General features: G+C 41.0%; 1 protein-coding gene across 2 annotated transcripts in view; it reads left to right on the top strand.

Moving 5' to 3' along the window:
• LOC311234486 (uncharacterized protein) overlaps positions 1-21,933 on the top strand; it is a 52,174-nt gene that overhangs the window by 26,010 nt on the left and 4,231 nt on the right. For both annotated transcript variants that reach the window (XR_014620104.1, XM_084321695.1), the window contains exons 8-11: positions 12,297-12,607; positions 15,564-15,758; positions 15,959-16,049; positions 21,715-21,833. Coding sequence is in view for 1 of the 2 variants with exons in the window: in XM_084321695.1 (XP_084177821.1) it covers positions 12,297-12,607; positions 15,564-15,758; positions 15,959-16,049; positions 21,715-21,833 (716 nt within the window). In the remaining variant the exon portion in view is untranslated. The remainder of the gene's footprint in view (positions 1-12,296; positions 12,608-15,563; positions 15,759-15,958; positions 16,050-21,714; positions 21,834-21,933) is intronic.

The raw sequence follows: 21,933 nt of genomic DNA, 5'->3' as shown, positions 1-21,933 counted from the left end.
TTCTGAGGCTTTAATGTTCCTTAAGAGATTAGCATACAAAACTACTGATCCCACAATGCTAAGTGGCCTTTGGAGGGCCTGAATTACCAGCTTAACATGGCACATTCAAGCCATTGACATTGAAATAGGTGCTGCTTGTTCAGTTTTGGCTTATTCACATCCAATGGGAAAACAAAATCATTAGAACTATCAATCCGTAAGGATATCTGGTTAGTCAGTTTTACAAGTGTCTCTACTAATGGTGAGTAAATGAGTTATGCAGCCGTACTGTATTTTTGTAGTTGGCTATTCATTATGCACTAGCAAGCATTGTTGTGATGGGTCAGCGCTATGTTCCCACAATGGTCCCAGTCAGCCCTATGTTCCCACATTTCTAAGATTCTTCTCAAAAGTAGGCCCCATGTTCCCACAGCCCTATGTTCCCGGACGAACTCTCTACTACCAGAGGACAATTGGATAATAGGTTGGGTGTAATTGGCTACTAAATTAAGAGAGAGGGGGATAAAATCAGATACAAATGTATGAAAAAAGGAAATGTGGGGAACATAGGGCTGTGGGAACATAGGCACGCTCCCGTTGTGATGATGAGCAGCAGTGTTAACTCATGGATGATCGCTGTGTGTAGTCTGTGTTGTGATGATGAGCAGCAGTGTTAACTCATGGATGATCGCTGTGTGTAGTCTGTGTGGTGATGATGAGCAGCAGTGTTAACTCATGGATGATCGCTGTGTGTAGTCTGTGTGGTGATGATGAGCAGCAGTGTTAACTCATGGGCTGTCTTAACACTTTAATCGCCAAAAACGCCTAAACTCGTCATTCCCCGCCATGCTCATTCTGCCAATGACGCCGTAACACGTCATTGAGATCAATATTTCAAAAATCTGTGATCGCAATCATATTTCTCCCCCGGAGACTTGAGATCCCCTCTCAACTCTCCAACGGTTCAAGAGCGCCATCTGGTGGCGGATCGCCCAAACCGGAAACCGGAAACGGAAGCTGGTGCTCATTCCAATTCGGTCCGATCACTCGCTAATAGTCCCGGGACTCGAGCTAGACACAATGGATAGCAATCCGTTACCAATAACTTGATAAACAACATGATTTGGACGTATATACTATTATACAACCTGGAGATGGATCGCATATTTCAACATCCCATAATAGGAATATTTTTGCTCCACGCTCATCGCCCAACGCTACGAGGAAGCTACGGTGAGTTTCAGTTTTTTTTTTTTTAAACGTGTTCGATACAAACTGCTCTAATGATCATATCACCCACACTAGATTAATCATCTAACGTTGGCCACGGAATTATAAACGACCCCCCCCTCCCCCCCCATTCGGTCAACATCAGATGATAAGTAGTAACTTCTAGAAGCACGTCCATTTGAAATTTTTTATCTCGCGCCGATTGCTATCAAACTGTATACAATCATCAATATAATGCATTTAGGGCTATAAATCACGTTCTGCAGAAAACGATAAAAACATACTTATACTTTAGACTAGGGATGCCCCGATCACGTTTTTTGTCACCGATCACCGATCGTCGTGAGCCATATCGGCCGATACCGATCCGATACCGATCGTTTTTGATTAAAAAGAAATTAAAAATTATTTTATATAATCCTTTTTTTTTTTTTTTTATAAAATATATATATTATATAATTAGACTTGTACTTGTATTATCTGCGAGACATCGCCACCACGCAACAAGTCAAAATGCTCGCTATCTGCAAACAGCTCCACTGTCTGTGTGTACTCTAGTAGCCTCCGGCTACCAAAAAGGATTCTCCGGCGCTGCAGCGGGACCCTATTGGTAACGTTATGCTTTGGTCATTTAACATTCAGCAAGCCCTCAGCTCGAATACGCATTCAATCAATGTTATAAGACATTGATATCAGGAGCTATCTGTAGCTACTGCTAGCCGGCTAGATGACGTTAAGACAACTATTTAGTTCAATCGGACATTTCGTTTTGAACAGTGAATTAACGTCAGCTAACGCGAGCTAACGCGAGCTAACGGAGGTATCAACATGCACTACAAGACTTGCTGGAGCATTTGTTGATATCAGGAGCTATCGGTAGCTAGCCGGCTAAATACCGTTAGACAATGCCTACTAAAAGTGAATAGTTGACTGGGTAATTTTGTTTAAACAGTAACGATAGCTAGGTAGCTAACGTTAGCTCAGGTCGAATGCACTATCTAGACTCAGCAGAGGAGGCGGAACAAACTCTACACGGGTACGGGCGGGGCTAGGGAGGAGGAGCAGTTTGCAGGTCCTGTGCGTCTGAGACAAGCGAGTGAGATATCCACTTGATCAGTTTCCGCGATCGGCGAATATGACTAATTATCGGAATTCCCCGATCGCATATTTATACTAATTATCGGCCGATAACGATCGGTGGCCGATCGATCGGGGCATCCCTACTTTAGACCGTATTTTAGTATGAATATGTGAATGAATAAGTATAACGTTGCTACACCCTGAACAATAGATACTTGATGTTGAATGGGCCATAGTAATGTCAATTTAGCAATACAATTTAAAAAGTTATAGCCCTGCAAAGAAGGGGAACTTCTCCATAGACAAATAGAGCTGGCAGAGAAGGGTATAATGATGTATAAGCCTGGCGAAGAAAGTGTTAACTACTTCGAAGCTTCGTTCGATGGCACAAGCTTCGAACAATAATAATAATACCAATTTTTTTTTAATAAATTAGTTTTGCCTCAAATCTTGCGCCTCCATTCCAATGAAACGAAAGTAAGCGGCGCCTCGACTCCACCTCTCTACAACAAGCACGTGGAGATTATCTGTGTTGAAAACAACAAGGACATGTGCAGCAGACATGTCGACGAAGAAGCGAAGCAATGCCGTTTGTTATTTAAGACTATGTCGGACAGATTTGTGTTCATTGTGCTGCTTATTTAAAGTGTCCCGACCCATATAAAAATCTGTCTTAATAAAACGTGCTTAATTAAGTCGAATTCTGCCTTTGTCTCTATCAACTACATATAAATATTTATATAATTGTTTGCTTGATAGACGAAGGTTGCAACATAATTATGTAATGTCATGTCGTTGGCTGTGAGAGCACCCCCACTGCACCCAGGCAGCGCAGCCGAGTGAAACCTTGTTGGCTGCGTCACAGTCACGAAAGGGGCTATTTAATTAATTAATCCAATACACTTTATTTATAGAGCACATTTAAAAACAACAAAGTTTACCAAAGTGCTGTACAAGTCCCACAACATAAGATAAAAAATGTATTTAAAAAAAAAAAAAATGTATTTAATTATTATTATTTTTTGAAGCTTCGAATTAAAATCGAAGCTCGGCCCCGAAGCTTCGATTGCCAAAAAAGCTTCGAAGGTCAGCCCTAGTTAACTCATGGATGATCGCTGTATGTAGTCTGTGTGGTGATGATGAGCAGCAGTGTTAACTCATGGATGATCGCTGTGTGTAGCCTGTGTTGTGCGGATGTCTGGTAGATGGATTTGTATTGCTATGTTGAGTGAGAGCGAGAGAGGGAATTAGAATGTGAAATGGGCAGATTTTGTGCGGCACGCAGGCAGCACCCTTGGACAGTTTTGGCGGCAGACTACTTTGAGGAACCACTGACGGGCTACCCGTTGAACCATATGGTAAAAGTTAAATGTGCCATCACTGATATTCTCACTTTATACAAACATTTTAATATTGGATAACATTGTAATACATACTTAATAGCGAACGTGACGTAATCAAACGAGCGAGCTAGCTGGCTGCTGTCATTGCAAACAGCTAGATAGGTCCGAGTCGCAGCAGGCTAATGTTGTTTCCAGGAATAAAAGTATTAATTGTTACCATGTAACATCGCCAGTCTCTTTCTTTTCTGTTCTCCCAGCTGTTAACAGACGTTATGCTACAATGGCTAGCGAGCTTTACCCAGCATGCCGTTCAGTGGTGTAACAGTTAATGGGGTCCCCTCTCAATACACTACACATTGTAGGTGCCGGTAAAATCAAGGGGAAATATATTTTTGAGACGAAAGGATATTCGCCTAAACAAATCGATTAAAAATTATCATTTTATGCCTATTCAAAAATTAATAATTTGCATAAAACAAGTATAATTTGAAACGTTATTCTATAAAACATGGTATTTTCTGACATGACATCACTTTGATTGTGAAAGGATTATATTGAGCTGCATGTTTGTATCAAAGAATCTCTGTTTGCCGTCTGTGTGAGTTCAACATTGGTGAGTTACATAATGCCATTTCTCTGTTGTGAATGCTGGTAGACAAAAATTGCCTTGATTGTTTTGTTTTGCATATTTACAATTTGAAAGTTTCTAAAATAAGGTGATGGATAGAAATAAAATTCAATGTACTATCTACTATTATCTAATTGCTGACCTTGTAAGGAAATTCAGAGGTTTTTGCCAACAATGTTTGCGTGCATGATAATCCGGATTTTGGTCATGTTGAACCACTATGGTATGTGCTTTATAGGGCTGTACCGAATGCTTCGATCATAATGTTGACATTCGAATTTTAAATCAACATTCGAAATGTATATTTTTAATAAAAGCTTATTTATTTATCTTACTTTGGTGTTAACAAAAACTCTGGGTCCAAATACTTTATGTCCCCCCATATGGCCCCAAGACACAATATACCTATTTATTCACTCGAAAATAGGATTATATATTCACTCATGCTGTTCCCCATATTGGAGAAAATGGGTAAATATGTATGCAATCTGACTATAACAGGTTGATTTATATAACTATAAATCAATAAATCAAGGAACAAAACAACTTTATTTCAAACATTGAACAGTTTGTTTTTTCTCACCCTGTGTGGGCAAACAATAACTGACAACAATGCGGTGTTGTGTGTGTGAGTGTTCAGATGCATGAATCATAGTATTTGACTGTATGAGTGTGCTCAACACGGATGTATTTCTTACACTTGTCTAGGGATGCCCCCCGGACCCCGGTTTTAAACGGGAACCGGTACTATATTAGAAAATACCGGAGTATTTATAAGCTCCGACGTCCTCGGTACTGCTATCGATACTCTAGAGAAATTATTATTATTATTATTATTATTTAAAAGTTGCGAACGATCTCTCCTCTCTCTGTCTCTGCACGAGAAGCAGCGAGTCATTACACACACTCCTCGCGAGTCGCGCTACACATACATACGGGTACTCCTTAATGAAAGCGCTGTCAATAGTATGCAGCTGCAGCACGTCAGACAGCAGCGCTTACAAGCCCCGCACATACAAGCCCCGCACACCTGATGTGCTGCAGCTGGAAGCATCTCAGCGCTGTCTCCGTGCCGACGCGCGCTGCACACAGACACAGACAGCTCTGCATGGACTGAGTCGTGATGGCGGATAGAGCGAAGCGTTCACAAGTGCAACAAAACATTTGCCAGTAAGGGTGGCAATACGAGCAATCTATCAAAACATTTGTTTGCAAAACACTATTAGTGTGCAGAAATGCGCCGTATTCGACTGCCTTGCGCGCAGTGGTCCATCTGCATCCACGTCCACTGCAGCCGGTAAGCCAAGATACGGAGTTTCCTAGGCTAATAACGAATTATTACAAATAGGCTAATAAACAAAATAATTGTTTAGCTACAAATACTACAATCTAAAAACTTTTTATAGATCGTCAAGCTGAGGTCAGCCACCAATGTGTCCCAGGCCAGTGAGCCCACCCAGCGTTTCCGTTAGCCGGTAATTACCGGTATTTGACTGGCAAAATATGTTGAAGTCCGAATATTTAAATATCTCCGGTCATAATGTCCGGTGGAAATAATTCCTCTAAGCACAATTTTATTATTTGAATTGTATTAAAATAGGCTAAAATTAAATAGCCTATGCGATGAACGAAACAATCATTACATTTGTTTCATTGTGCTTCGCTCTAATAAAGCGCGGATGGCGCCGCTCGGATGTGAATCTTTTTTTTTCTTTTTTTGAGCCTGTCTGGCCACCATAATAACGACAAACAGCTATACGAGCGAGAGAAAGAGATGGCCAAACAAGCTAAACTTAACAAATATTTCATGAAACCAAGCACAAGCAGGTCTAATAATAATGACATTGACAACGAAGATGAGTCTTCTGAAGTCACAGAGACCGCCGATGCTCCCGCGGAAAATAAACAAATGTCGAGCGTTCAGGCGGCGGCCCGAGTGGAAAGTTAAATTCTCCTGGCTGAGGTACGACATTATAGTCTAGTAGTCTAGCGTCTATGATGTACGAGAGATAACATTGATTGAACGTACACAAAGTACACTTTATTGATTGAACCACAAAGAGCATCCCCAGTCTGCTGCTACCGTTGCGAGCCTCGCAGAAGTCCACCTGTTCCAATGCAATGGGGATCTAGTCGCAGGTACAAAACGGATAGGCAGAACGAGACGGGGTGAGTAAGTGTTGACATTTTTTAATCATAATGCAACTGTTGGTTGACTGCCGTGTCACATAGTAATGCATATAATTGATTATAACTAAATGTAGGCTATAATGAAATCAACAAACGCATTACGAGCATGTGGCTCGTCCTCTCGCTCTCTGCATGCAAACGAGGCAATGTGATGATCAACTACAGTTTGCTGTGTGTGAAGTTGAACATTATGATATGCGTGACGTGTCTGATACAACGAGGTGAAGCGATGTCGACTCGAGATTCATTTGGGGGTGCGTGTGACAGAGCTGCTGCAGCGCAAGCCTGTGGGGCGGGAGCTTGATGCTGGATCAGCGTATCGCACTAACTTGGGAGGCGAGAGATAGTAATTTGATTCTGCAAATCAATTTCTCATTCTTCGCTTGATGTAATTAATACAAATGTCCAATATAACGGAATTCGTTAGCTCATAAAAATGTGATTATAACAGACTGCTGTTTAAAACTCTGACCGGAATTTCAGGAATATGTCCGGGGATAGAAATCTTGCAGGTCACCCAGACCGGCACGAATATGTTCTAACGGAAACGCTGAGCCCACCACACATCCTCCCTAGGCTCTACCTCCACCACCCAAAGTCCTTTCTCCCTAGCAGCTAGAGGAAAGATGACAGAGGATAGGGTGAACGAGTGTCACAGGGCTGTGACAAAGTTTGTTGTCAAAGGCCTGCACCCGTTCTCTACAGTGGAGTCCAAGGACTTTAGGTAACAACTAATCATTCAGTGTATATCGTTTTTTTTGTATACATAGTTGTCTAACTTGTCTGTTGTTGTTATAAGTTATTATTGAAGCAGCTATTCCCACCACTCCACACACATTTACAATAATTCAATCATTTCTAATCTTTACTGTAGGGAGATGACCAATGCTCTCAACTGCAAATATAAAAATCATAAAAAAATTAGCAAAAAGAACCGATAAGAGTATCGATAAAGTACCGAACCGTTAAGCAGTATCGATAGGAGTAGTAGTATCGATAAAATCCTAACGATACCCATCCCTACACTTGTCGCAAGGAGTGTTGGTTTTTCTGTCCTTGGTGGAGGGACAGGACTGGCACCTCTTTCGTATCCTACTGTCTTTGGCACGCCCTGGTGGTGGAGGGCCTGCTGGTCTGGGGCCTGTTGGTGTGGAGCCTGCTGGTCTGGGGCCTGTTGGTGTGGATGCGGCTGGTCTGGGGCCTGTTGGTATGGAGCCTGCTGGTCTGGGGCCTGTTGGTGTGGGGGTGACTGGTCTGGGGCCTGTTGGTGTGGGGGCAACTGGTCTGGGGAGTGTTGGTGTGGATGCAGCTTAGGGCTGGGCGATATGACGATATTATATAAATATCGGGTACAGTTCATTAACGATACACTTTTTCAACGTATCGTGGATATCGTGATGTTTTGCCCAAGAGGATTGTGTCGCGTCAATCTGTCCACACGTTACTCGTTCATATCTCAGCCCGTGCTGAGATATGCCCATTCCGCGGTCTGTTAATAAAGTTTTCAATCAGACAGATGTATGGAAAGGCTTTTATTATAACATTCGTTGTAGTAAAATCATTATGCCTCATTTAGTCATATCCTGTTGAGCACTGGTCTCCTACTCGACGGCCGCGGGGAGCTAACGATAGTAGCTTTGTTGACGTTGTTCAGCCACAGGACATTCAGGAAGTAAAAAAACTAGGAGCTTGCCGATTGGTGCTAAGAACAGCAGGGCGGGTGCAAGCGCTGTGACGTAATTGGCAGACTCGACTGTCAATCAAAATTATATGTTTCCGTCAGAATGAATGAGTGAAGACTTTGTTAAAGGGTTGCAGAATGGGTACAATACAGTACAGGAGGATGAAGACCAGAAAAAGACTTTCGACTTTTTTACATAAGGGTCCTCCATTTTCAATTCATCAAAACATTTAGAGACATACATATATACAGTAGTTTCATTAAAATGCTATTGATTGATTGATTTAAAACTTTATTAACATATTGCAGAATGGGTACAGTACAGCTCAATACATACAATTGTTAAGGGGATGCAGACCAGAGAAAGACTTTAGTCTTGTTTACATCAGGGTCCCCCATTTTCAATTCATCATATTTCATATCTAAATCATATAATATCTCATTGCTAAATATATGCAATATATAATCTAATAATCTAAATCTAATATATAATATAAAAATGCTAAATGCATGGGTATTTTATTTTGTCTTTAATGTTAGCTTGCAAAATCAAATACTGTCTTGGTAAGCCTCATAATGAATTGTTTGGGGTAAAAAAGAAAAACATCGTGATGTGTATCGTGTATCGCCGAAAGGTCAGAAAATATCGTGATATCATATTTAGGCCATATCGCCCAGCCCTAATGCAGCTGGTCTGGGGCCTGTTTGTGTGGGGGCCACTGGTGAGCTTTGAGCCTGGATCTCTCACCAGATTGGCAGAAGCAGGCGTTCTGGGAATCCGCTGTCTCCGTTCAATGTGGGGAGTGACCAGAGCTCTCCCCAGCTCCTCCAAAAAGAGCCTTCTCCTGAAGGTTTTTCGGGCGTTCCATCCAGGGTTGATGGCCATCCACACCACAAAGGTGCTGAGACATCTAAGATGTTGAAAAACACAGCCATTGGCCACCGGGCGGTCATCCTTTGGCATGTGTAGGTGCCTGTGACTTTGTCAAGGTTGTCGACTCCTCCCTTGTTTTTTTTTTTTTTTATCTACTTTTTTCTCCCATTTTCTATTTTTCTCGAACCCAGCGTCTCCTGCATTGGTGGTGAGCGCCTTGCCCACTGCACCACCTAGCCGCCCGACTCCTCCCTTGTTTTTGTTAGTACAAGATGATCTCTGGTTTCTGGTCCTCTACTGCTCACAGCAGCGTTTTTGTGGAGGGTCGACATCACTGACCTTCTTGTTCTTCTTGGGAGAGTATGAGACTGTGGTGGTGGTCTTAGTGAAGGCAAACTTGGAGGAGAGGGGGGGCTCTGTTCTTTATCCCGGTCAAAGCGGCAGGAAGTTCTGGCTTGTTTTTCCGCACGGTCCCCACCATGGTGAGTCTCCTCCGGCGCAGCTCCTCTCCGAGGGCATATCGAGTGAAGAAGTTGTCGCGGGTGATGTTGTGCCCCCCGAAGACCCTCAGTCATCTCCAACACCACCCGCTTCCCCTCGCCCTTCTCTGCCACGCCGGTGTATATCTGCATGTTCCACGCATAGCTAGGGTTGGGCATTGTTTGGATTTGAACGATTCCGGTTCCGATTCTCCATTTCGATTCCTGTTCTAAACGATTCGCACTTCCGATTCTTTGAGATGCAGGTCAAAACAGGTCACAGCTTATTTCGCAGAGTTTTTTTTTTTTTTTTTTTTAATTTTTTTTCATACTATTCACATAGTCAGTTGACTTGATACAGTTTAATTTGGTTGCTATACTGTAAGTAGGGTATTACCGGTAATTAACAAAGTAAAAAAAAAAAAAATTTAGAATCGAAATTAAGAATCGAAATGCAAATACGTTACTTCCGGTTCCAGAACCGGAAGTTAGGAACCGGTTCCTATTAGAACCGGTTCTCGGTGCCCAACCCTACGCATAGCTGCTGCTGGCATCACATGCAGCCCAGATCTTTATCCTGTATTTGGCCGGTTTGCTTGGGATGCATTGTTTGAAGGGACAGCGGCCTCTATAGGGGGACTAGGCGTTTGTCAACCGTGACGTCTGGCCCTGGGTTGGACATACACGACAAACGCTCCACCCACTTCTCCCAGAGCTCTCTGATGGGAGCACGTTTGTCGGCAGCACGACGGCGAGCAACTCGTGTTTCCCGGTTGTCAAATCGGATGACTCTTGACATCACATGGAATGTTTGGAGTGACATGGATCGCCCGAAAGATGCTCCGGCCTGTCTCAGCATCCCAGAGGCTTGCAGTAGCCTCATTATTGGACCTGAGGGATAAAACAACCCGAATCAGTTCACACAACATGACTGCAGTTTGTCACAGCAGCAACACAGTTGGCTATATGCACTCTGAGATTGGTTTGAAATGTAAAGGGCAATACAAATTAAATGTACTACTATATCATTATTTGGGAGAAGACCACATTCACATGCAAATCGACAATAGCGTTACAGCACCCGCTCAAACATTTCTGAAACATTGCAATGTACAACTGACCTGTAAACTCCAGCCAGGAGTAGGCATCCACGTCGGTCATGTCTATCCTCTTCCAATTATGTTCGAACATCCATCTCCCCTCCATGTTGGTTATGTCAATGAGAATCTTCTGAATTGACTCTGGAATGAAGAGCTCAAATGCTGACTTGATGTCCTGGACACGAGACATGGCAAAGTGTGTGGTCCCAGCCAGGGGTCATCCTGATGATGTTTTCAGCTTGAGCTTTGCCGTGTGTCTCGTAGGGGATGGAGGACCATGCCATCTTCTTATCCTTTGAGATGAAGAGCTCTTCATCATTTTCCAGACCCTCCTCTCCTTCATCGGATGTCTCTTCGTCATGTTCTGGATCATATTCTTCATCATCCTCACCTTCAGACACCTCCTCTATTTCAGGCTCCTCCACGGCGGCATGAGCATTTTGACCAGACATGAGATGGTCCAGGTACTCAAGGGCAGAGTATTCTCTGTTGCTCATGATGAAGTAGTAGTGATCAGGTAGACAAGACGGATACTGCTGCAGAATGAACTTGACAGGAATCCAAACCTTGGCTATTTATTGGTGTTTCTGCAATTATTGTTATGCCACTCTCCCAGCCCCCCACAAGTTGATACAATGTATCTATGTTTGTGTGGGAATGTCTGGGTTTGTGTGGGAATATTGTATTCCGGTGTGCACTGTACTGAACTGTGTGTGTAGGTGTGTCTCTGTGTGTAAGAGTGTGTATTGTGCATGTCTGTGTGTCAGGGTAGTGTTGTTGGGTCCTAACATGTGTAAGATGACACTCTACAAACCAGGCACTGAGGCAGTGTATTTTTATTTATTGAGTGGACCAACATCAAAGTTGAAGCCCTTTGGGGGAGGGGAGGATAGCAGTTAAAAACTCAAGAGAAAGAATCAGTTCCCATGTAGGAGGGGAGTGTGTGTGTGTGTGGGGGGGGGGGGGGGGGGGGTGAGAGTTTAGTGTCGAGTTATGAACCTTGATTGAGCCACATGTGATCCATAGAGTTAGCATTTATATTATGAAGCAAACTGATGTCTATAGCCATTTTTCTATACCGGGTCCGTTTAGACCCTAACACCACCGATGTAATTTTTTTTCTAGAAGAGATTCAGAATTGGCTAAAATGTGCGCACATACTCTTCTAAGCCTTGTTCCGATAAAAAAAACTAGATTGGTGCAATTATTGCATTTTACATTCTTGAACCCTAACCACACAAGGGATAATTTTTTTTTAATATATCTGTTTAAACCAATGGGGGTTTTCTTCACAGTTGCAGATAAAGATTAGGCTACACTAATATTATACTAAGACGTCACCATCACTTTCATACCAACCGTGCCCTTATTGGATTATTTATGTTGACGAAACTGATGAGTTATATTAATCAAAGAAAGTTGATTTAATAAAAGAAAAAGACTCATTTAATCAGATTAATCACTTTATTCAAATTGAGGATTTAGTTTGAGAGAAAAAAAACGTTTTATTTATATATATATATTTTTTTCAAGTAATTTCTTTTTTTTATAGACATTCGAAGCTTCGTTCGAATACTTCAATAGAAGCTCCGAATGTTAAAAAATTACATTTGGTACAGCCCTAGTGCTTTACAATGCATTTTCTTAACAGAATCCTTGTTTATTATTTATTTAGGATGGTTGGTTAATAGACTGTCTCATTTGTTATATAGGGGAGCTTTTCAGGAAGAAACGCAGAGAAAAAGATGGCCACAAGGATCCATTGCTCTCAGAGATCAACCAGTTGCAGAAGCAGGTGATGAGCCAGATCTCTGACCTTCGCAAAGACTGGGAGGCGGCTGAGACCAAGCGCAAAGAAAACGAGAAGGTTGCTCAGGTGTTGGGCCTGAATCCATCCGACAAGCCCCGGAAAGTGAGCAAGCCATCAGAAGAGGAGGAGGAGGAGGAGGAGCAGCAGCAGAAGAAGAAACGTGAGGGAGATCGTAGTACTGAGTCACCAAAACGCTCGTCTACCAACACCAAGGTACAACCATATGGTCTTCTACCAAGAAAGGTAAAGAAGAACACTTGATTTTAACAATGTGCATAGTTACTCCTATGACCTCACACAGTTCAATCATGTATATAAATCTCCTGAAGCTGAGAACCAATATTAACCTGAGATCTCGTATACAGTCTTCTCTGTTGACGGAGAGGAATCCTACTTTTTGGATCCATACGACTGTAGCATTTCAGGCTTTTGCACCCAATTTACTTTAGCTTCATTCCACAGATCTGAACCTGACATTTCCTTGTGCCGTCAGTCAACTTTGCATACCATTTGGCCATAGTTAGTAAGTCTTCAGATTGACATGCCTAAACGAGCTGTTCAGAATTATCAATTGGCATTAATTAATCGGTTAGCTGTGGTTTTTGGAGCCAGGAACATTGCTTACCTAATGGACTGCCCAGTTTGTAAAAGTAGTTTTTCTCTATGTGGGGAAGCCACACAAAGAACAGAATACTTCGTCTAAAATTACATGTTGAATACAAGAAAGAGTTGTAAAATGGAAAATAGGTTTCTTAGAAGAAAAAAAAACACAGATTCAAGGACATTGTATAAATTTGTTGAAGAGATACAAAATATATCACCTAAATGTTGTGGGTTGGTTTGACATCAAGCACAGTGTTTTGTGTTCACAAATGCAAAAAGAGCTGCCATAGGTCATAGGAAAAACTTATTTGAATGCCACAATTAAGTGGTTACCAGTTTAAGTGTCTTAAGTTCCCCTTACAGGTAGTGCCTATGAATCCTATGGTAAGTTCATTTCCAGAATTTAACTTATCTTGTTTTGCATATTTTGCTTGTGTCTGTTTTGAGGGGCATTGGATACTTTATATAGTCAGTTCATTGTTTGATATACAAGATAAATCTGATGAGAATGATTTCCTTTTAATTATTATGCTTTATGTTGGATTTTCTCGATATGTTGCTGTGAAATTGGTTGTGATTGAATATGAATTTCAATACTGTACACAGCTATCAATCATCATTACAAGTAGTAGCCAACTGATCTGGGCCCAGTTTCCCAAACCCCTCTTAACAAGAAGATCAACTTAGTGTTATTCTGAGTCAATGGGCTAAGATGTTCTTAGTGCTATGATACTTTTGGGAAACTGGGCCCTGGTTTGCACTGTCCTTTAGTCAAATTGTGGCATTTTCCAGCTGGCAAAAATTTATTTTCAGTGGACTGTAGACTGGTAAGTTATACATTAGAAAAAGGGTACGACATAATAAAATGTACCAATAGAAAACGGCTCACATGGGCTACAGTATGTATGCTGATTATCACAGGTCATTTGACAATGATATATTTAGAGAAAATCCTGTATTTATGTTTTTAACCTTTTTATTAAGATTTCACGTTATTTCCTGTTCTAGAATTCTAACAGCATGTGTCTACACTGAACATGACACATCCATTCCCAGACAGACATGTATTTATAGTCCTGGAGATTGTAGAAATTGTTTCTGAATTGTATCTAGAATGGTCTACAAGCTATTTATGTGAAACTCTGTAAATAATTACATTTTTAATGATAATTTTGAAATAATGTTTATAGTTAATTTGGAGCAACATTTCACTCCTGGGCCTCATGAACGAGTCATTAATAGACGTGTAAAGGATGTCATGGCAGTTGAGCCCCACTAGAGGCCAGCATAGTCATTGCTTGAATGTGGACGTGAGTAACTTTCAATTAATGAGAACCGAAGGACTTCAGTTCTCATTTATGGAAATGGAAGTCACCCCTTATGCATATTTGGCAACCAGGAGAGATTTATTGATTTATTATTATTATTATTAGTTGTACCGAACAACCTCAACATAGCCAGACAAAGAAGAAGCTAAGCTTTCCATTTATACATTTAGAATTGACCAAAAGAAGAGACTGAAATCACACATTGTCCATTTCAACACTGATGCAGATGCATTGTTTACTGAATATTTTTGCCTAAAGCCTTTGTTAATTTAGCCCAGCGCTTTCAAAAAGCACATTTCTGATTCCTAAACTGCTTCCTTTTAAATCCTGAGACAAGATTTTAAGATCTTGGGTATCACTTTGTTTGAGTATGAAATCGGATAGCCTGTACAGTAGGGGTGTAACGGTACACAAAAACCACGGTACGGTACGTACCTCAGTTTTGAAGTCAAGGTTCGGTACGGGTTTTCGGTACAGTGGGGGGAAGTTTGGCTTTCCATGTTCCACTCAGGGGTGATGTAGTGTGCAGTAACTAATTGTATTTGTAGGGCTGTCAACAAATATTCTATATTGAAATTAATAATCGACTTGTAATTTTTTTTTTTAATTATAATAATTATATTAGATTGTGAAAAAAAACAGCCCCCGGTGGGCGGTCGTTAGTGGTTAACATACCGTTGTATTTGTTCGGTACACAGCCGTTCGGTACGGTACGGTACACACTGAAATGGTTCGGTACGGATTCGTGTACCTTTACACCCCTACTGTACAGATATACGTCTACAGTAAGGGGCTTAGTCTTCCTCAGATTTATACAGATGGTGTTTATCCAATACATTTAATTGGAATATGAACAAGTAGAAATCTAGCATTCTGATTGAAGCTAATGTCGCTAGCTTATGAACAGAACTCATCAAAAGAAGACAATTTTATTCTCCACCTTGGCCAAGTTGTGAGTTTGAAGAGTTTAAAGCCTGTTAAATAATTCAATTCAAGACAAATATTAGACACACAACGACAATTGGATTCTTGTAAATATCCGTTGAGTGACTTCTTCAAGGCTGGAACACAGATCCATTCAGCTGAAGGTAAGAGTTTTAATAAATTCCTAGATTTTAGGGCAGACTTAAATAAAAATCCTTTCCTAACTGTTTTTTGAAGGGTCCATTTAGGTTTGTGTGTGTGTTAATGTTATGTAACTGTTTTGTTGATCATTATCAAATTGTGTTTGTTATCAGAGTGCGCCGTCATCCTCAAGAGCATCCCCAGAGAAACAGAAGCCGATTGTCCCTGCTGTGGCTCCGCCCCCAGTCCCGCCTCCTGACCCGTTTGAATACTATGACGCGGGAAACCATTGGTGCAAAAACTGTAACGTCACCTCTGGTTCCATGTTCGATTTTTTCATGCACTTGCACAGCAAACCGCACAAAAAGGTTTGTTGCTAGTAGTTGTACAATTTGAAGGGTTTTATGTACCATGATGACAATGTTCCTATTTTAACCTTGATGAAATTGTTCCATCATCAACCTCTCCTTTCTGGATGGATGGATATTTTCTATCTATGCAGAGTTCAGTGCATATATATATCTCTATACCTTTTAAATGTGTTTTTTTTTATCTTGCCATTTCACAGACGCAGGATCCGTATGAGAGACCTTGGGCTTCAAGTTCCTCCAAAACCGAGAATTCCTCCTCAAGAGAAAAACTGACCAAGCCTGCCAAAGGTAGAGTCCACTGTCTATTTCTTTAGGGTGCAAGCTCATGGTGCTATAACAAGCGTTGCAAAGTGCAGTTTCAAACAGCTGTATCTCGTGAACCAGATGCAGTAGAGATTTATGACAGATGTCTGCCATATTTTAATAAATTTTTTTAAGGTTTTTTCCCCTAACCAAACCGGCAACATATTTTTAGGGGACATGGTTTATGGTTATGCATTTGTTGTATAATCCAGCTGAATTGGTAAAAAAACATGGGTGCTCTGAACTAGGGCTGTACCGAATGTCATTTAACATTCAAAGCTTCTATTGAAGTATTCGAACGAAGCTTCGAATGTCTGTTGTCATATTTTATGACGATCCCAAAAAAATAATTATCTTTTTGAAATGTTTTCTTTTTATATAAATATCCTCAAACTAAATCCTCAATTTGAATAAAGTGATTAATCTGATTAAATCAGTATTTTCTTTTATTAAATCAACTTTCTTTAATGAATATAACTAATCAGTTTCGTCAACATAAATAATCCAATAAGGGCACGGTTGGTACGAAAGTGATGGTGACGTCTTGATGGGCTACATCATTTATGATAAATGTTTTATTTAAATTTGTATGACTAGTCATATACTATAATAGTATAATATTAGTGTAGCCTAATCTTTATCTGCAACTGTGAAGAAAACCCCCATTGGTTTAAACAGAATGAATAGACACATAAATAAATATATATAAATAAATAAATATATATATATTAGTGCTGTCAATCGATTAAAATATAATTTTTTATTTTTATTTTTATTTATTTTTTAGCATTTTTACATCTTTATTGGTCACGCAGGACCGACAGAGGAGAGGGCGAACGGGAGGAGAGGTGGGGAAGACATGCGACAAATAACAACGGGAGCTGGGATCGAACCCGGGTCGGCCGCGTAGGTGTGCGAGGCACTATGGTATGCTCCACGAGGGCGCCCCCGATTAAAATATTTAATCACGATTAATCGCATGATTGTCCATAGTTAAACTCGCAATTAACACTATGGGTGCCATGGGTTAAATTCATTATATACCATAGGTTGCCGGCTCTATTTGTCTATGGAGAAGTACCCCTTCTTTGCATGGCTATAACTTTTTAAATTCTATTGCTACATTGCCATTATTAGGGCCCATTCAAAGTCCTATATGTATTGTTCATTGTGTAGCAACGTTAAACTTTTTCATTCACATATTCATAGTAAAGTATGGTCTAATGTATAAGTATGTTTTCATCTCTTTCTGCAGCTTTCTCCAGAACGTGATCTATAGCCCCAAATGCATTATATTGATGATGAAATACAGTTTGATGGCAATCGGGGCGATATAAAAAATTTCAATTGGACGTACTTCTAGAATGATCTACGTATGATCTGATGATGACCGGATGGGCGGGGGATCGTTTATAATTCCGTGGGCAGCGTTATATCATTCATCTAGTGTGGGTCATATGTTCATCATAACAGTTTATATGGAATACGTTAGAAAATAACGCTGGATCTTACCGGATCTTCCTCGCGCCGTTGGACGATCAGCGTGGTGTAGACCGTTTTAGATTATGGGATGTTTATCCTGATGAACCATTTCCAGCTTGTATAATACTATATACGTCCAAATCATGTTGTTTATCGAGTTATTGGCAATGGATCGCTATTATATTGTGACGAGCCAGAGTCCCGGGACATGTACCGAGTGCCCGGAAGTAATATGGCCGACCAGCACAACCTCCACAGCACTTCCTGTTTGGCGATTGCGCCGATCGGCCACCAGATGGCGCTCCTGAACCGCCAGAGAGCTCAGTGGGTCCTCCTGGTGGATCTCAGGCCAGCGGAGGGGAAATATGAATCCGATCACAGATTTTTGAAATATTGATATTAAAGACGCTGTACAGCGTCCTTCGGCAACTTGAGCATGGCCGGGAATGACGCTGTAAAGCGTTTCCCGGCAGTTAAAGTGTTACCGGTAATCGCATTAAACACGTCATTCCCGGCCATGCTCAAGTTGCCGAAGACGCCTTACAGCGTCTTTAATATCAATATTTCAAAAATCTGGGATCGGATTCATATGTCCCCTCCGCTGGCCTGAGATCCTGGGATCCTGAGGACCCACTGAGCTCTCTGGCGGTTCAGGAGCGCCATCTGGTGGCCGATCGGCGCAATCGCTTAACAGGAAGTGCCGTAGAGGTTGTGCTGGACGGCCGTATTACTTCCGGGCACTCGCTAATAGGTCCCGGGACTCGATCTCGACACACTACATAGCGATCGATTGCCAATAACTCGATAAACAACATGATTTGGACGTATATACCATTATACAAGCTGGAGATGGACCGGGTAAATCTACATCCCATAATGATAAAATGTCTACTCTACGATGATCGCCCAACGGCGCGCGGAGACTGGGGTGAGTTTTAGCGTGTAAAGTTACCGTCTTCGATACTAACTGCTATTATCAACATTTGACCCACATTAGATGATTGGTATAACGCTGCCCACGGAATTATAAACGCCCCCTAGCCCATCCGGTCAACATCAGATGACGTGTAGTAACTTCTAGAAGTACGTCTAGTTGGAATTTTTTATATCGCGCTGATTGCCATAAAACTGTATTGCATCATCAATATAATGTATTTGGGGCTATAGATCACGTTCTGGAGAAAGCTGCAGAAAGAGATGAAAACATACTTATACATTAGACCATACTTTACTATGAATATGTGAATGAAAAAGTTTAACGTTGCTACACAATGAACAATACATATAGGACTTTGAATGGGCCCTAATAATGGCAATGTAGCAATAGAATTTAAAAAGTTATAGCCCTGCAAAGAAGGGTACTTTCTCTATAGACAAATAGAGCCGGCAACCTACGGTTGATAATGAATTTAACCCATGGCAGCCAAAGTGTTAAACGGATCTTTTTCAAGTTCCAAGTTTTAATACTCTTATCAACATGAGAGTCAACAAATGCTTGCTTTATGCAGCCATTTAACACAAAAGGATGACCCTCATGCATTGCAAATTTGCATCAAATTCAAAACAGTGATGCACAAAATAACTTGAAAGAAAATAATAATTTAAAACAATGAATAAAGTGTGCATGAAATAATAGGGGAAAGAAAACGTTAGGAACTTGTTACATTCACCCACACAAGGGCTGAGTAATCACACACCCCCCCCCCCCTCTCTCTCTCACACACACACTCCCAGCTCTCTTTCTCTCTTGCCCCTTCCTCATCTCTCTCACCCCCCCCCCCCTCTCTCTATATATATATCTCACACACACACTCCCAGCTCTCTTTCTCTCTTGCCTCTTCCTCATCTCTCTCACCCCACTCTCTCTATATACAAGATACAATATATATCTCACACACACACACACACTTCAGAAACAAATATATTATCAATGAGAGCATCAATAATACACCTGAGTTAAGTCTAGAAAAAAAGATATTTTTTTCTCCTTAAAAGTTAATCGTGAGTTAAAAAAAATAGTGGCGTTAATAGAATCGGGCGATAACGCGTTAATCGCGCTAACTTTGACAGCCTTAATATATATATAAATATTTTTTTTTTATCCACTTTTTCTCCCATTTTCTATATTTTCTCCCATCCCAATTTCGTATCATCCAATTCAACCCTCCCCTGTCACGAACGCTGTTTCTTGCCTCCCACAAGCCGGCTGCAATGTGGACTAAGTCATACATAGCATAAGTAACGCGTGGGAGGCTCACGCTGCCCCCGACACTTCCTGATTCTACTGCGCAGGCGCACCAACCGACCTGTAGGAGTCGCTGTCCACAACACCCGATCCCCACCCATCAGTTTCCCACCCCCTAATACGGCCAATGTGTATTACTGTAGTATGAACGACCAGCTAAACTGAAAGCAATGTGGAGCGCTGGGCTCGAACAGGCGAGCCCAGCTTTCCCACTACGCCACGTAGCCGCCCAATATATATATAAATGTATTAAAAATTCAAATGTTGATTTAGAATTCGAATGTCAACATTATGAACAAAGCTTTGAACTATTCGATACAGCCCTACTCTGAACAAATAATTTAGGTGGAATTGGCGCAAAATACATGAATGACCACATGAACATCACATGTTGCTGCTTGACTTTGTTTCCAGTACGGAAGCTGATTGTTAATGTCTGTCAGTTACAATAACGCCACAAGTTTGCAAATCAGTTAAAAATGCCTTTTCAATTTTCACATGAATTGACCATAGTCGTCCCATCATTTTAAGAGTAAATTCTGACTAGAACAGTTGGCCTTGTCATATGACTGTTTTTGAGTTTTAGAATTCCAATAACTTGGAACTAAAATCGGATGCAACACCCTCCATCCTTGACCTTTCCTAAAAATGTAATTTAGACATCTGCAATGAAAAACCTTGCAGAATAAATGTTGGATGCCTTTTAGCCCTTGATCACAGGTCAAACAACCACCTGCCCTCCTCTCCCTCATTCACTGAGAGCTCAGAGGAGGACTGGTGTCAAATCAACTGAGCAGTGTCTCTTGATTGCCCTCTTTGTCCCTGGAACAAAAGGTTTGAAACTATTTGTGGCTAAAACAATACAAAGTTACTGTCATTTTTATTTAATTACTGGACTGTCATTATTGTTATTTGTCATTGTCCTGTGATTTATCATTGATTATTACTGTTACTGTATTGTTTGTCTAGTTTCATGTTAAAAAAGGGAAAATAAAAAAAAATTGTTCAAACAAAAGTTACTGTCTGATGCAGGAATGTGTAAATGTTTCAGTGAACATCTGTCCTGTCCTCCCGGTCCTCCACTGAGAGGAGGCCGTCACTGATGCCCAATTCCAGGAATAATGATTATTTAAGAATTTTCCATTGCTCCAAATCAAGAAATGGTTGTATTCGTTTTTACGATCAGACACAAGTAAACTGTTCCCCTCTCATTCATGCAAAATAACCCATGAATTTCATATTTATATATGTATGAGGAATTTGTTAGATAATAGACATTAGAAATATAATGTAGAATATGGGCCTGTTTGTAGGAGAGACATGAGCATTCAAGATCAGTTTCTGCTGACCATCATGCTTAGATGTCTTCTGCTCTATAAAGCAGATTTTTGTTTTCAGAAAATCACAAATATTAGATTGGATTCATCTTTATTGTCATTGCACACAGAGTACAAGTACAGATAACAACAACATATTATGGGCAGTCTACATAATTATACTGGCTGTGAACACACAGGTTAGAGCAGGAGGGAAGGTGGACCGAGCTGGCCGTGTTCCACAGAAGTGTGCAAGACCCGCTGTTCTAGTGGTAATAAGTACAGTTTTTGATGTGGTTTGGGACGATGGAACACGATGCCACGATGCCATACCACCACAAAAAAACATTTGCACATATAATCCTCATGGGGGCACTATATAGCTAGTGTTGAAAATCACATTCAAATGGTCGTATAGTGAACCATATCTTTAGGGGACATAATTATGCATTTCTTGTCCAACCCAGCTGAATGGAGTGAACTTAATGAACCTTCTGCCCCACAACAGGTTCCTAGACTGGAAAATCGCCATGAAGGTAAACATCAATGACTGTTATTTGAGTTGTTATCTCTTGATGTAACTATTTTCACTTTTCTCTTTACCTAGGAGCTGAGTTCTTGCTTCCAGTGAGAGGATTCTATTGCCTGCTGTGTAAAGAGTTTTATGGGGACTCTATTTGTGCTGAAGAGCATGTCACAACTCATGCTCACAATGAGAAGTACAAGGTATTTGTCTTCTTGATATTTAATGGGTCCACAAATGGGTCATGTTGGCGGTAGATTTTTTTTTTCGTTTGTCACGCCACAGCTGGCCTAACTGAGTGCA

The sequence above is a fragment of the Notolepis coatsorum genome (genome assembly GCF_963971535.1).
Source record: "Notolepis coatsorum genome assembly, chromosome: 9".
NCBI classification, from domain to species: Eukaryota; Metazoa; Chordata; class Actinopteri; order Aulopiformes; family Paralepididae; genus Notolepis; species Notolepis coatsorum.
This window is presented reverse-complemented; position numbering and strand designations above follow the sequence as displayed.